We start from the raw sequence: 13,246 nt of genomic DNA on the forward strand, positions 1-13,246 counted from the left end.
GGAAAGTTTGATCATCAGTCACACCGACAGCTCCAGCTCAGCCGTGCACGGAGCTCAGGGGCTGCTTTTGTGCGCGTTCACGGCACAGATTTGGAGATGTCGGCGCCGTCTCCGCGAGCTTGGTGGTGGAGAGAAAAGTATTTTGTCTCCTGAAAGGAAGCCAACTAAAAGGACAAAATGTGTAGGTAAGTACTTGTTTATTTACCTAATTGAGTTCAAAAGTGGCTCTGGTTTGACTTTAAGTATCGACATTGTGTTTGTAAATGAGAAAACTGCGTTAGTGTGCGTTAGTGTGAGCATGCGCCTGTGTGTGTGTTTCTATACATCAAGCAAATGAGGGAAATAATGAAGATGGTGAAATGTTTCGTTAAATGGTGCATGTTATATTTAGTCTATTGCTTGTTTTGGTTATGTCCGCCATGTTGCACGTCTTTTCAGGCAGAACAGGGACTTTCTGATACAGAGCCCTTTTAATAAGCTTTTCTGTGCGTCATATAGGCCTAATTATACATCTGTATTGTACACTCAGTTAACAAAGGAGATTATTTTAGTATCAAGTTGATTTTTTTTCTCTTGCTTTTTTGTTTGTTTGTTGTGGTTTATACTCTCCAAGAAACTATTATCTAAAGTATGGTATTTGTAGTGGTGGAAAAGTATTCAGATACTTAAAGCTACCTCAGTAAAAGTAGTAATACCACAGTTTAAGTGTACTTTATTATAAATAAAAGTCCTGCACTCACAAGTATAATCAGCAAAAGTCACTTAAAAAATCTGTTCTAACTACTTCATTGTTGCTTAGTCTTATTTATAAGAGTTTTTTTAATGGAAAGTACAATATTTCCCTTTAAAATGTTGTGTGCAAAGAATAAAGTAGTAGAAGTTGCACTTAAGTATATGCACTTAGTTACTTTCCACTATTTGTGAGTTAAAGGTAACCAGTTTGTTCTCACTCTGCAGTAAAATCATCTTGGTTCGGCTTTAGGTAAAAGCTTTGGTCCTTTGGATTTTTCTGTATCCTAAAATACCTCCAATTAGTTTCTGTGTCTCATTTTAGCAGAGGGATTTTCAAGCTTTCCAGACACAAAGAAAAGGGAGTCAGAAAGGCTTTGGAGCAGCAGAGAGACAGGAGAAAGCTCCGTATGATACGGCGAGCGTAACACAAATTAATCTGATTAAAGAATTACAGCATTCCGTGGCTGAATCTCACATAATCATCCAGGGAAAAATGCAGGTTTACAATGTTGTAATGTTGAAAGTTCAGCTGCCCTGTGGTCATTTGTGCTTGTGACAGCACGCAGAACTGTGTCTCTGCTTTATTAATGTCATGCCTCATTATAAAACCATTACACTCTACTGTACCTGGAATACCACCTGGGTAGCCAGTGACAGATTTCCTCCAGAGTGTTTACGCACATCCACTGTAGGTAATCAGGAGGGGTGGGACAGGTTAATGAGTGACTAGACTGGGCAGAGGGCAGGTACACTTTACACTCTCACAGGAGGCTAAATATGGGAACATGTCACCTAAATTAAACTGCAGATAATCCAGAAGTACTTCAGCTGGGACTGAAAACATCAGATGGTAAGAGGTCAAAGTTCATGAGAGTTTTATTTGGAGGTTTGTTCTTTGTTCAGGTTTAGACTGAAGGTTTAGAAGTGTGTGTGTGTTTGCCGGAGCGACTAATCAAAGTGAGAGAACACAGGAAATCTGACACAGTTATTAAAGTTGTTACTTTGTGGCTGCTTGTTAAAGTTCAGCAGAATTAATATAATATTTGTTGCTGGTTGTGTTTGCCCTGATTTCACAAAAAAACGCCTCTGTACACCAAACACTGTGTTCTCATTACACTGTATGAGGTGCAAACAAAGCGAGTGCACTTCAGCTTCTTATGTACTCAGATAAAGATCAGTTTTATGTGTGTGTGTGTTGCGGGTGTGCCACATTTAGAAACAGAGGAAACACTGCTGATTGTATTGTCCTCTCCATTGGCTCAAAGGTGCAATGTGTTGCAACAAATCAGGGAAATTTCTCGCAGAAATACCCTCAAGTACGGTCATAATGTCGCACTTCTCCGCTTTGATGTCACACAACCAGACTGAAGCCACCAATTATTCTCTCCTCTGCAGATGAGCAGCCATCTATAATCGAGCTCGGACAATCAGCCGACCCTGATTGGACTCTCTTCCCCTCGAATCAAGTTGCTGCCTGCAGCCGCTGTGGGAGCCGGAGTCGCCATGGAGACAGTGGTGATCGTGGCCATTGGGGTGTTGGCCACCATTTTCCTGGCCTCCTTCGTCGCCCTGGTGGTGGTGTGCAGACATCGCTACTGCCACCCTCATGACCTGCTGCACCACTTTGAATCCAAGTCAGTGAATCTATTCAAAAGCCTCTAAGTCTGAATCAGACAGAGTTTTAACTTCTATCAGAACTTAAGGTCTTAAAATGTGTTATGAAGGATGAAGTACTGGTTTTATTGGTCCTTGCTCACCTGCCACCTGTGCAACAGGTTTCGTGTGCTGTGTCACCTATTTATGTACTTTTTAAAATATTTTTTTCGCTGTGTTATGCCTTTATTGATTGGCAAAAATGGAGAGGTGCCAGTAAGGGAACAAAAGATGCAAGAAAGGTTCCTCCACCAGGGACCTGAACCATCAACCATCCTATTGATGCCCTTTACACTCTGATAGTTGCTATGTGTTCAATAAAAAAACAGGTTGTGTTTTAGGTTTGCTGTCTTTTTAAAATGTTCTAACAAAAGGTCACAAACCTTGTTAAATACTCTGTGGCCTCCAACTTCACATAAAGCACTGCAGAATATACATGACATCCCCACTGTGTGCTCAGAGACAGAGGACCCCTTTATAGAACAGGGCAATAAATTAAGCACCTGTATCACCACTTAAACCTGCTTTAATGGTGCACATCCCCCCGGAAAAAAAACTGCAGTTAATCAGTTTACCACTTCCAGTTTAAATGTAATTGAACTGTGACTTCCTGGTTGCTAATCCAGCCTTGCTTCCACTTCTTTCCCTGCCCTGTTTCACAGACCCACAGTGGATCTGATTGGAGCCATGGAGACCCAGAGCGAGCCGTCTGAGCTGGAGCTGGATGATGTGGTCATCACCAACCCTCACATTGAGGCCATCCTTGAGAATGAGGACTGGATTGAGGACGCCTCGTACGTCTCACTGGTGCCATTGTTGCGTGACATAAGTTCAGAGTTTTAGACGTTTAAGTTACATAACCTCATGCTACATGTAATACAATTTTGAGGTACCTCTCAGGGGCGTAGGACTTAGAGGGAAAAAGGGCTGAGTATACAGTGTTCATGTGAGGAGGGCCCACAAAAATACTAGAATAAATAGATGTGTATGAATAAAGGGGCCCACAGAGAATGTCTGCGTACAGGTTAAAAAATTTACTTTACACTTTTACTCCACTACATCTCAGTGGGGAATATTGTACTTTTTTTTACTTAATTACATTTATTTGATCACTTTAGTTACTTTAAAGATTCAGATTAATTATACATAATATGATCTACAAATAAGATATGATGTATTATTATAGGTTAAGATAAGACTTTATTGATCCCATGGGAAATTCACGAGCTAGCAGCATATAAAATAATTAAAATTAGCTCCACCTTTAGGCTACTAGCTTATCAAAGTGATGTACACACTAATGCATCAATAATCATAATCCAATAATATAATGTGCATAATATGTTTAAAGCTTTTAAATGGGCCATTATGCATGATGAGTACTTTTACTTTGGGAACTTAAAGTATGTTTTTATACTAATACTTTTGTGCTTTTACTTAAATTAAGTTTTCAATGCAGGACTTTTACTTGTAACAAAGTATTCTATATTATGGTGTTGCTACCCTCTACGTAAAAGTATATTATGCAGGATTTTCCTAAAAACAAAATCTATATATATATACATATATATTCGTACAAAAATATTTCCTTTCAGTCACTTATGACCCATTAAAAGTGTGTGGCAGTGTATTTATCTGCAGAGACTCTGCCCTCTGCCTGTATTTTCTTATTTTCTTCTTTATTTGCTGTGTTTTGGACGTTCCTGGGCACAGCATGCAGGTTAGGTTGTACTTTATAAAATCATAGGGACCTAGTGCCAGACTGTAAGCAGCATGCATCCTAGAGGAAGCTACGAAATTGCAAACACAGTGCTAACATGGAAAAAAGTGCTGGTTTACGTAAAATATCTGTGTACTTCTTTCTACTAATTCTGTGAATGTTTCTCTCACAGTGGATTGGTCTCTCACTGCATCTCAATCCTAAAGGTAATCTAACTTCTCGCTTTCTGCTTTGGTTCATATTTAGTCTATATCTTTATTTCCTGATGCGAACACGTTATATCTCCACCTACAGATCTGCCACACTTTGACTGAAAAGCTGGTTGCCATGACAATGGGTTCAGGTGCAAAGGTCAAAGCACCGGCCAGTCTGAGTGACATCATCACTGTGGCCAAACGCATCAGCCCGAGGTAACATGCAGTACACAATTCACCTCAACTCACTATTAACACATCACTGACTCAGGCTAACCCGCGTCCTCACGTCCTCAATGGCCTGTCTCTTTGCAGGGTGGACGACGTGGTCAGATCTATGTACCCTCCGCTGGATCCTATCCTCCTGGACGCCAGGTAATCACATTTGTTGCCCCTTTGTTTAAAGGTGCTTTTTGTAATAAGCTTTGATATATGCAGAGATACGGAGAGTAATATAAATGTTAAGTGTCACAGCAAATTGATGCAGCCAGGAGTTTGCAGTCCTTTCTGTGTGTTATTTCTGTGCCTGCTCAGCCCAACAGACTCATTCTAAGCCTGCAGTTCCTTCATTTTAAAAAGCTTTTTGGGAATAAGTGCTTTTCATCCAGCAGCTACCCCAAAAAAGCCAGTTAAATTGAACCCATTAGTCCTTTTCTTCCTCCTCAGGGCCACCGCTCTCCTCCTTTCAGTTAGCCACCTGGTGCTGGTCACCCGCAATGCCTGTCACATGTCCGGGAGTATGGACTGGATCGACCAGTCGCTCAATGCGGCTGAAGATCACATGGTGGTTTTGCGAGAGGCGGCATTGGCCTCCGAACCGGATCGATGCATACCTGGAGCCGACGCACAGAGAGAACAGGCCATCTAGACAGATTCTGACACAGACGTGAAGGGCTTGGAAATGTGTCATTTTATCCTTGGGCTTCTGTACTCAAATGGTACTTAACAGGCACATAATCTGCCAGACAGTGTTGAAGAGGCACACTTCCCAAACTCATCATCCAGTCCAATTTAATAAGGACACTTCTGAAGGCTGTGCTGATGGGTGCAAGGATTTGACTCTGTCCTTTATTTCACATCTCACATAAAAAAAGACCTTGGAATTTTTTCCTTTATCATATTTGCACCAAAAAATGTTTGAGATTAGTTTGCATTCACTTCATCTACAGAGTAATATCTGTAAAGTAGATGTCACACATTCAGATACGAGTAGGGTAGATCTTTTTTAGCGTTAGTCCGTGGAAGCTGCTGCTGCCTGCGAGGGACAGGCCTTGGGAAATTTGTTTCTCGAGTGCGCCATCACCCAGCGGTGGGCCTAAATCCAATCTCACCAGCACTGCACAGTCACATGGAGGCTTAGTCAGCTAATCCATTCTGAGGAAAATAACACCCAGTTAGCCAGTGAACCCAAAGGGGCTCCAACTCAGTGGACCAATGGAAGACCAGCCTGACTTGATTACAATTTGTGTGGTCAGCGTGACTTGTGGATGTTCTAAAACATCCCTCGGATACTCTTACAGTGTTGGAAATCACTGGTCTGTGAGTTGTAACCAAAACAGCAGCAGTAGTTTTAGCCACATCAGCAGCAGAGTAAGAGTTTTTTCCAGATGAGTAATGCCCTTTTGGCCCATTGATGGGTTGTATTATGGTTAACTGAGGCTGTTATTGATGGAGAACCACCACTTCGGTCCACGCTGAAATATCTTAGTATCTACTCAATAGATTAGCACAAAAATTTGGACAAATGTTCATGGTTCCCAGAGGATTAATCCTAATGACTTGGGTGATCCCTTGCCGGTCCTCTAGTGCCAACAGCAGGTCCACATACAGCATGCGGTTATAAGCACCTTGAGAGGGACTGCTCATTGTTCCGATGGCCCAAAATTCCAAAGCCCCTTTAGTCTAAATAAATGTCCCAATGGAGCTAAACCCATTTCTCCAACAGCTTGTTATGCCAAAAACAAAAGCTCATGCTCCAAAGTCCCATTCTCCGAAATTAAATCCTCCCTGCAGTTAAGACGCCAGAAAGAATATACACATTGTACATTTCTATAAACCACAGATAGGTTACATTTGTACATTATTTTGTAGCTGATATTGAAAAGTAACATTGTGGTTAGGTTTAGGCACAAAAAAAACACTTGGTCATGGTGAGTAAAAGATCGTGTTTTGGCTCAAAACATCCTTGTTTGGTGGCACAAAAGCTGCTGAAAAAGCAGGAATAGGTTGGTGAAAACACCCGTAATCATTGGCTCAACCTCTGCTGGGAATTTGAAATTAACTACAGGGAGTGCGTATTTTCCGAGGAACAGGACTTGACAGCAATGGCTGTTTGTTTTTTGGACATTGAGCTGGCAAAGAAATGGCCTTTGGGTCCAATGGGAAATGCTTCTATCTAATGGGGCATCGGAATTTTGGGCCATCGGAACAATGGCATGGCACTATTTTAAATGTCGCAACAAGTTGGACTGCCATGAAATTTGGCACAGATGGGCGAATTCATGTACCTCACAGGATGAATGACTGCGGTCAACTGCGGTTGTCAGTTTTCATGTAGCACCAGTAATTTATATCAAGTACCTGCAGAAGTAATGACATTGCCATTTGTGTTTAGCGCTAATTAGCATGCTAACTAGCTCTAAACTAAAATGGTAAACATTATACCTGCTTAACAGTAGCATGTTAGAACTGTCACTGTGAACATGTTAGCATTAAGCAGTAAAGCATCAGCTAGCATGGTTGAGACAGTAAGTCAAGAAACACTTGTTCTTTAATTCTGACAACGAAAAATGTTTTTAGAAAAGCTAAAATTTCCCATCAAATTCAACTGTAACTGCTGTTCCTCTCTACATTTGTCTAAGAATAAGGATATTACAGAAATATCAAAGTAGACCAAAACATTTTAAGCACATCACCATCAACTGTTAACTGCTGTTAACTGTACACGCACTATATGCATTGTCGTGTCAGGAGGCTGCTTTGAACAGTGTGCCGATCGAGGTGAAGCAGGATTAGCGTGTTGTTTTGGGCCAGAAGGATGTTATTGGAGCATGTCTACCTGCTCTCTCATGCATAACTAATAGTGAGTCCCCAAAGAGTCCTAATAAGGCATTACCCACAGCCACAATGAGCACATGGGCTTAAGCTACAATACACATGGCACAAACCTTTGTACACACAAGGCTGGCAGACAAATGAACACAGCAGTACATTGTATGACGCACGACTGTAAATACACATCATAGATTTATGGAGTCAAACACACTTGTTTTAGGATTTTGGTGACAATCAGGAAGAGGAGCAGAGTCCGTTAAGTGAGATTAAGAGACAGCTGTAGCTCTGAGCATGCAGAGATGTATTGATGGACCCGTATCAATAGAGGAGGAAACCTTTAGAAAGTGGTTAGCCTTTTATTTTTTTCTTGTTTACATTGTTTATTAGCATTTATCTTTTTTTGTAAGCACTCCTTTGTTTTCTCCTCCTTATCCCACAGTCTGTTACTGACGTCTTCCCTCACTCCCACACACCTTTTCCTTTTATCTTTCATTGATTTGTACAGATGGAGTTTCATAGGAAAATGTGTTTTGTTTTTTGCTCTGAACAATAGCTACGGAGAAACCCATGTCTGATAAAAAGTCCACACACTCATACTAATTCGACATAAATAAAAGTGAAATTCTTTCCTGTTTTTATCACGTTGTGAGCTGTCCTTTGTGTCGCACCACGGTGCTAATACCCCCCTGCCATCTTCCCGTCTCACTGGAGGAGGAAGTCCCTGCTGCAGGAGCGTCAGTCAGCCTCCATTTGTTTTCGCTGTCTAGCAAAGCAGCCCTTTGCTTTTCTTCAGTTCAATTTGCTTCCAGTCTGGGAGGGAAGCGTATTCATCTCTCTTCATTTCCAAAATAGTCTGAAACATAATTGTAGTGATTTATTTATGGAGGGAAAAAAAATCAATTCAAATAATAGAAAATGAATGTTAGAATTTAGACTAAACTTCCTCTCAAGATCAGATTATAGACAGGAAAGCATCTGTTTTCATTTGTAAAACAAAATACGGCGAACACTGCAGCCTGCTGGTCGAAAGACATCACTGCTCCTTCAGTTTACCTGGAAGTCTTGATCAGACAGGTAGACTTCCAGGCGCTGGGGGTCCACTCCGTCAGGTAAGGGGCTCCGCAGCAGCTCCTCCAGAGGGTACTGGGTCTTCATGAGCTGGGCCAGGGCGTCCTGCACCAAGGTCAGCTTCACTTGCCCTGTCTCGCCCTGACACACAAGAGAAAGACACAGACACGTGGCTGTGACTGCCATAATATCTAGACTACATAACAGGAAACAGTTGATGTATAGATTGTAGATGTATTCGTACCTGTGTGTGGGGTCCCAGGCTCCTCTCCCAGCGGGGGAACATGTTTGTGAAGGTGAGAGGTTCCAACCCCTCAAATATGAGGTAGGCCTGCGGTGGGCGTCTTGGGTTCATCTCTGGGATACGAAGGAAAAACCTCAACAAACCAGCAACACTTTGATTTCCAAACCATTCCTGTCAAACAGCTTCCTCCTACCTTTGCAGTACTGCAGTGCAGTCTGCATGGCACACCTCCTCTCGTCGTGCCAGCAGCTCCAGGCTGAAGCCGTGCTCTCAGTCTGCTCGGGCTGACCCCTCTGCCACAGGTAGACCTCCAGACGGTTGTCAAGCAGGAACAAGGCTGGCAGAGACAACAAAGACATGGCATGTATCAGAAAAATCAGAAAATACTGCCAACAGCAATAAAAAATATATAAATCAGACTATAAATGATATATGAACAAAACCCCTCCATTGAAAAACCACCACGTTTGGTGTATGTAAGTCCTACTGAAGCAGAGATTTCTGGCTCAGAGTATGAGGGGAAAAACTCATTTTGAGAACGCCTTTGAAAATATACATTGAAAAAAAATTCCATACATTTTTAGACAAAAAAAGACATGACCGGTGAATAGGGTAAAAAAATTAAACTACCAGAAACCATGAAACTTGCCCAGTTGATTACTGACATTAAGAAAATTTTTTGTTGTATTGCAAGTTTTCTAAAATTTTATTTTAAATATGCAAATTAGGCCTTATCAAATTAAATATGTGCTTTCTGCATACATTGCCAGAGCAGAAATATAAACTAAAATTAACCAAAATGTGTATTTTGGTTGTCCACATTTCACGGAAACAAAACAGCCCAAACTCTCAAGCATTCACCAGTACATGACAATGTTTTCACATATACTGCCCCCCCCTTAAGAGCTTCCAGTGAGTGGACCTTCTGCTAAAAATGTTCAGTCAAACTGCTGTTTCTAAGGTGATAAATGAACCTTCAAGCTCAAAATTAATTGTCTACAGCAAAACGTCAGCATCTGTAAACTAGCAATGTATGAATCCATGTATTTTGATACCTAATAATAAAGCCCTTACAGTAAACAGTAATAAAGAACAGCCTTCAGTCTTTAAAGCTGCTTCTTAAGAGCTATTTTCTAAAACTTTCTTTTTGGAAGAAAGTTTTAGAAAATCCTCAATGGCTTATTTTCCAAAGCCATTGAGGATTTTAAAATACTGGGGTTGAATCACAGAGAAAAAGAACAAGGTTTGTTGTGTGCTGCATGTGTGCGTTGAGCGCTCTCACCAGGCTGTGGTACAGAGTACAGACTCTCCTGGACGAAGGGCATTGCCATCACGAGCCCCGGCAGTCGTGTTGGACTCTGCAGCTCTTTGGCCTGGAAACTCCCAGAGGAGGCACTCAGGTGGAAGAGGCGAGGTGTGAAGTTATACTTTCCTGGATCTGACAGAAGATTTTTTTTTATTTTACTGTGAATTTAAATTAAAATGTCCATGAGGAAAACCAGAGTCAGTGTTTTTTTCTACCTTGCAGCATGCAGTCATAGGCCTTCCTGTCCATTTGTCCCAGTGCTGTCCAGAAGTCTGCAGGCTCTGAACCTTCTTCCACTACCTGCACCTTCACAGGGCTGCTTTTACAGAGACCCAGCTCTGGTGGACACCTAATAAACACACACAGTTCACAAGCTGAAAAATGATTTTCAACCTTCAGTTTTAAACTCATCACTGGATCCTTTGAAAGCCCACCCAGTGTGTGCGACTCACATTTGGGTGAGATGATCCACTGCCCTCTTGCTGACCTCTCTAGAGCTGCTCTGAGCTTTACAGCCAGTCCAGAGATACAGTACCCCCTGCTGGCTGTTGAGCAGCACAACACAGCCCCTGGACCTCAGACCTGCACAGCAGCAATCCACCTCCAACAGGGAGCCTTCCTCTGGGAGCTCTCCTCGCACGCAGAACAAACGCCACTCTGCTGTAACACACAGAGATGAGGAAATATATTTAAATCACATGACAAAAAAAGGATAGAGGAAGACAGGAATATGCCCTTGCTGTAGAGTACCTGCATTAGTGGAGACCTCCTCTCGTTTGCCCTTGTGAATAACCAGGCCTCCCTGGAAAAGCTGCAGGAAACAAGGAGGTTCTTGTCCCTGAGGTACCACCACCTTCAGACACAAGACAAACAATTAACAGGCTGTAAACAACAACAGTCCTGCTGCAGAAGAACTGAAAATGTCAGCTTAGAATTCTGGTTTCTACAGCTCGATACTGGAAAAAGCCCTCACACTTCTCTAATTAATGACAGTAAACATGTAAATAAAAGCTTCATGACTGCGGTGAAAAAGGATATTCAAATAAAAGTAGCCATGGTAAAAGTGGTTCCTTTTAATGTTGTGTTTTAGGTGCCTCAGCTGTTCAGTTGTACGGAGTCCATGAAGTCCCAAAAGGTCTTTTTTTTTTTTTTTTTTTTTTTTTTTATTTAAATCAACTTAATTATGTTGTGCAAACAAGTTACTATCATGTTTGTAGGTTTTAAAAAATAATTACCTTTCAGGACTTTAGGGGTTCTGTACACTTTTTCTTTTTCTTTGTGGAAGAAATAAAACAGTGGCGTTTTTATAAAAATAATAGACCAATAAAACAGTGATATAATAGTCATAATAATTCTAACAATTATATCTTCCAATTGCAGTTAAATTTAGGAAGATTTGTGAACTATGGTGCACATGTTTATGTGAATTTTTGTGTGTGTCGGGGGGATAAAAAACATAAATAAAACAGCTGGGTGGTAATAGTAAGAGAGGAATGGAAAATGAATGAATTAATTATTAATTAATAGTTTAATATTTTAATATTTATATGTTTCAGCTAAAATAGTATGGAAGGTCCTGGCAGGGATGTAGATTGATGAGGATATGTCTGTGTGAGACCCAACACACACATGATTGTACATATATTGGTTTGTTTTAAATGGGTAGGCAAGCGATACTGATGAATGGAGCTCATTATGAGTGAAATTAATCTATTTGGTTGTTTTTAATGCTTCAGCTGTTCAGTGCACATCTGGTATTGGACTCTTTAAATAGCTGGAATAATGTACATGGAAATATGGAAATAATGCTGCTTGCTTTCACCCATGATATACTGAATAAAGAAGCCACACAATAATATCAAACAAGAAATAATCACAACCATATACACTATTTTTAAATATTTAAATTTTGAATATTTAATCTTAAATATTGCCCTTCAACTGCACATTATCTACTAACTATTTTCATCAAGTAAATTAAAAAGTCTCCATCAAAAATGTGACAAGTATAAACCCTTACAAAACAAGTACCAACAATGTACTTTATTCCCTGCTTGAGTAAATGTTCTTCCCAATGTTATTACTTTAGAGTGTAGTCACATACAGGAGTGGATAATCTATTCAGAAAATCATGTGCTTACCTGTGACTCTTCATGATTGTTCATCCCAATGGACAGGAAAGCAGCAGTGTCCCGTCCACTGACACTGGAGTGACAGCCCCGCCACAGGAAGAAGGCAGTGTTTTGTCCATCACCTCTGGTACACTCATCAGGGCTGTTTAGCTTATCTACAGCAGAGCAAATCTGTTTACATTCATATTTCAGGCTTTTTATATTTGATGCTTTTGTCCTGATTAAATTACACTAACACTACACAATGAGCCACAGTAAAGAGTGTGACATGATATAGTGATAGATGTCACTGACCAACAGTGTTGATGCTGTACGTCCAGCGGATGACGTATGAGTCTCCCTCATGAAGCTGCCCGGTGCTCTCCACAGGAATTTCACTGTCATCAAACTCCTGGACGTGCCACGTGTCCACAGCAACTGTCTTCAGCTCCATCTGACGTCCCTCCTCCAGTGTAATGACCCCGTGCCCCCTCTGGACGTCAACCCCAGCCAACACATTATGGACCAGGCCGTCCCCTTCCAGTAACTGACCCGACACTAGAGCCTTGGCGTCACAGGTGCTCAGGCTGTCTGGTAATGGGGTCTGGGAAGACTGAACTGGAATAGGCTGTGAAGAGAAAAAGGAAGCTAAAAAAATCCAGATAGTTCCAAATGTGGTATCAGTCAACGAGCCAAAGTGTTGTGTGACTTTTAAATGTTACACTGAGAGATGAACCTGTGTCTCTTTGCTCACTGAAGCAGCTTCCTCCACACCTCCAGTCCCGCCCGTCCAGTCAAGGAACTTCTCCCTGAACAGAGCCGTCTCACTGTGCTCTGAGACACAACCGAACAACGCCCAGCTGGGACGCCCCTCTCCCCTACTGAGGACAAAAGTTAGAATCCATTGAGGATCGAAACCCATTTTCAAGGAGTATAATGACAGTGTAATGTAGTAAATATACACTTTAGAGGCTTAAACCTTAATAAACTGTGGAAATAATAATTGAATCTAACAGTAAATAATGCCCTTAAATAATGCTACAGACCATTTGCCACTGGAATTGCATTGTTAGGCAACAGCTTGGGTCCATGTTTACTTCCTGTCAGATGATCTCATTCACATACACTGCAAAACATTCCAACAGGAAATACAAAGGAACTCAT

The 13,246-nt window shown here is 41.3% G+C and overlaps 2 protein-coding genes across 5 annotated transcripts in view; one reads left to right on the forward strand and one right to left on the reverse strand.

Annotated features, from left to right (window-relative positions):
* tmem98 (transmembrane protein 98) lies at nucleotides 1-7,991 on the forward strand. Of its 2 annotated transcripts, none has more exons than XM_033644468.2 (7): nucleotides 1-185; nucleotides 2,128-2,366; nucleotides 3,048-3,179; nucleotides 4,278-4,311; nucleotides 4,400-4,515; nucleotides 4,615-4,674; nucleotides 4,966-7,991. In XM_033644468.2, the coding sequence occupies exons 2-7, from the start codon at nucleotides 2,236-2,238 to the stop codon at nucleotides 5,165-5,167; spliced, it is 675 nt and encodes a 224-aa protein (XP_033500359.1). In that variant the 5' UTR covers nucleotides 1-185; nucleotides 2,128-2,235; the 3' UTR covers nucleotides 5,168-7,991. The 2 variants fall into 2 exon arrangements, with proteins under 2 accessions (XP_033500359.1, XP_033500360.1); XM_033644469.2 differs by lacking the exon at nucleotides 1-185 and adding an exon at nucleotides 1,432-1,582.
* The window catches only part of svilc (supervillin c), a 26,912-nt gene continuing 21,355 nt past the window's right edge, over nucleotides 7,690-13,246 (reverse strand). The window contains exons 24-34 of one of the 3 annotated variants that reach the window (XM_033644456.2): nucleotides 12,819-12,960; nucleotides 12,398-12,710; nucleotides 12,113-12,258; nucleotides 10,722-10,824; nucleotides 10,424-10,631; nucleotides 10,187-10,320; nucleotides 9,948-10,103; nucleotides 8,859-9,002; nucleotides 8,666-8,778; nucleotides 8,407-8,562; nucleotides 7,690-8,206 (exon numbers count right to left, since the gene is read on the reverse strand). In XM_033644456.2, coding sequence (XP_033500347.2) covers nucleotides 8,117-8,206; nucleotides 8,407-8,562; nucleotides 8,666-8,778; nucleotides 8,859-9,002; nucleotides 9,948-10,103; nucleotides 10,187-10,320; nucleotides 10,424-10,631; nucleotides 10,722-10,824; nucleotides 12,113-12,258; nucleotides 12,398-12,710; nucleotides 12,819-12,960 — 1,705 coding nt within the window. In that variant the 3' untranslated portion in view covers nucleotides 7,690-8,116. Of the gene's footprint in view, nucleotides 8,207-8,406; nucleotides 8,563-8,665; nucleotides 8,779-8,858; nucleotides 9,003-9,947; nucleotides 10,104-10,186; nucleotides 10,321-10,423; nucleotides 10,632-10,721; nucleotides 10,825-12,112; nucleotides 12,259-12,397; nucleotides 12,711-12,818; nucleotides 12,964-13,246 lie in introns of all 3 variants that reach the window. The other 2 variants (XM_078161808.1, XM_033644455.2) reach the window with 2 other exon arrangements.

Source organism: Epinephelus lanceolatus, chromosome 18 (genome assembly GCF_041903045.1).
Source record: "Epinephelus lanceolatus isolate andai-2023 chromosome 18, ASM4190304v1, whole genome shotgun sequence".
In the NCBI taxonomy this organism is placed as follows: domain Eukaryota; kingdom Metazoa; phylum Chordata; class Actinopteri; order Perciformes; family Serranidae; genus Epinephelus; species Epinephelus lanceolatus.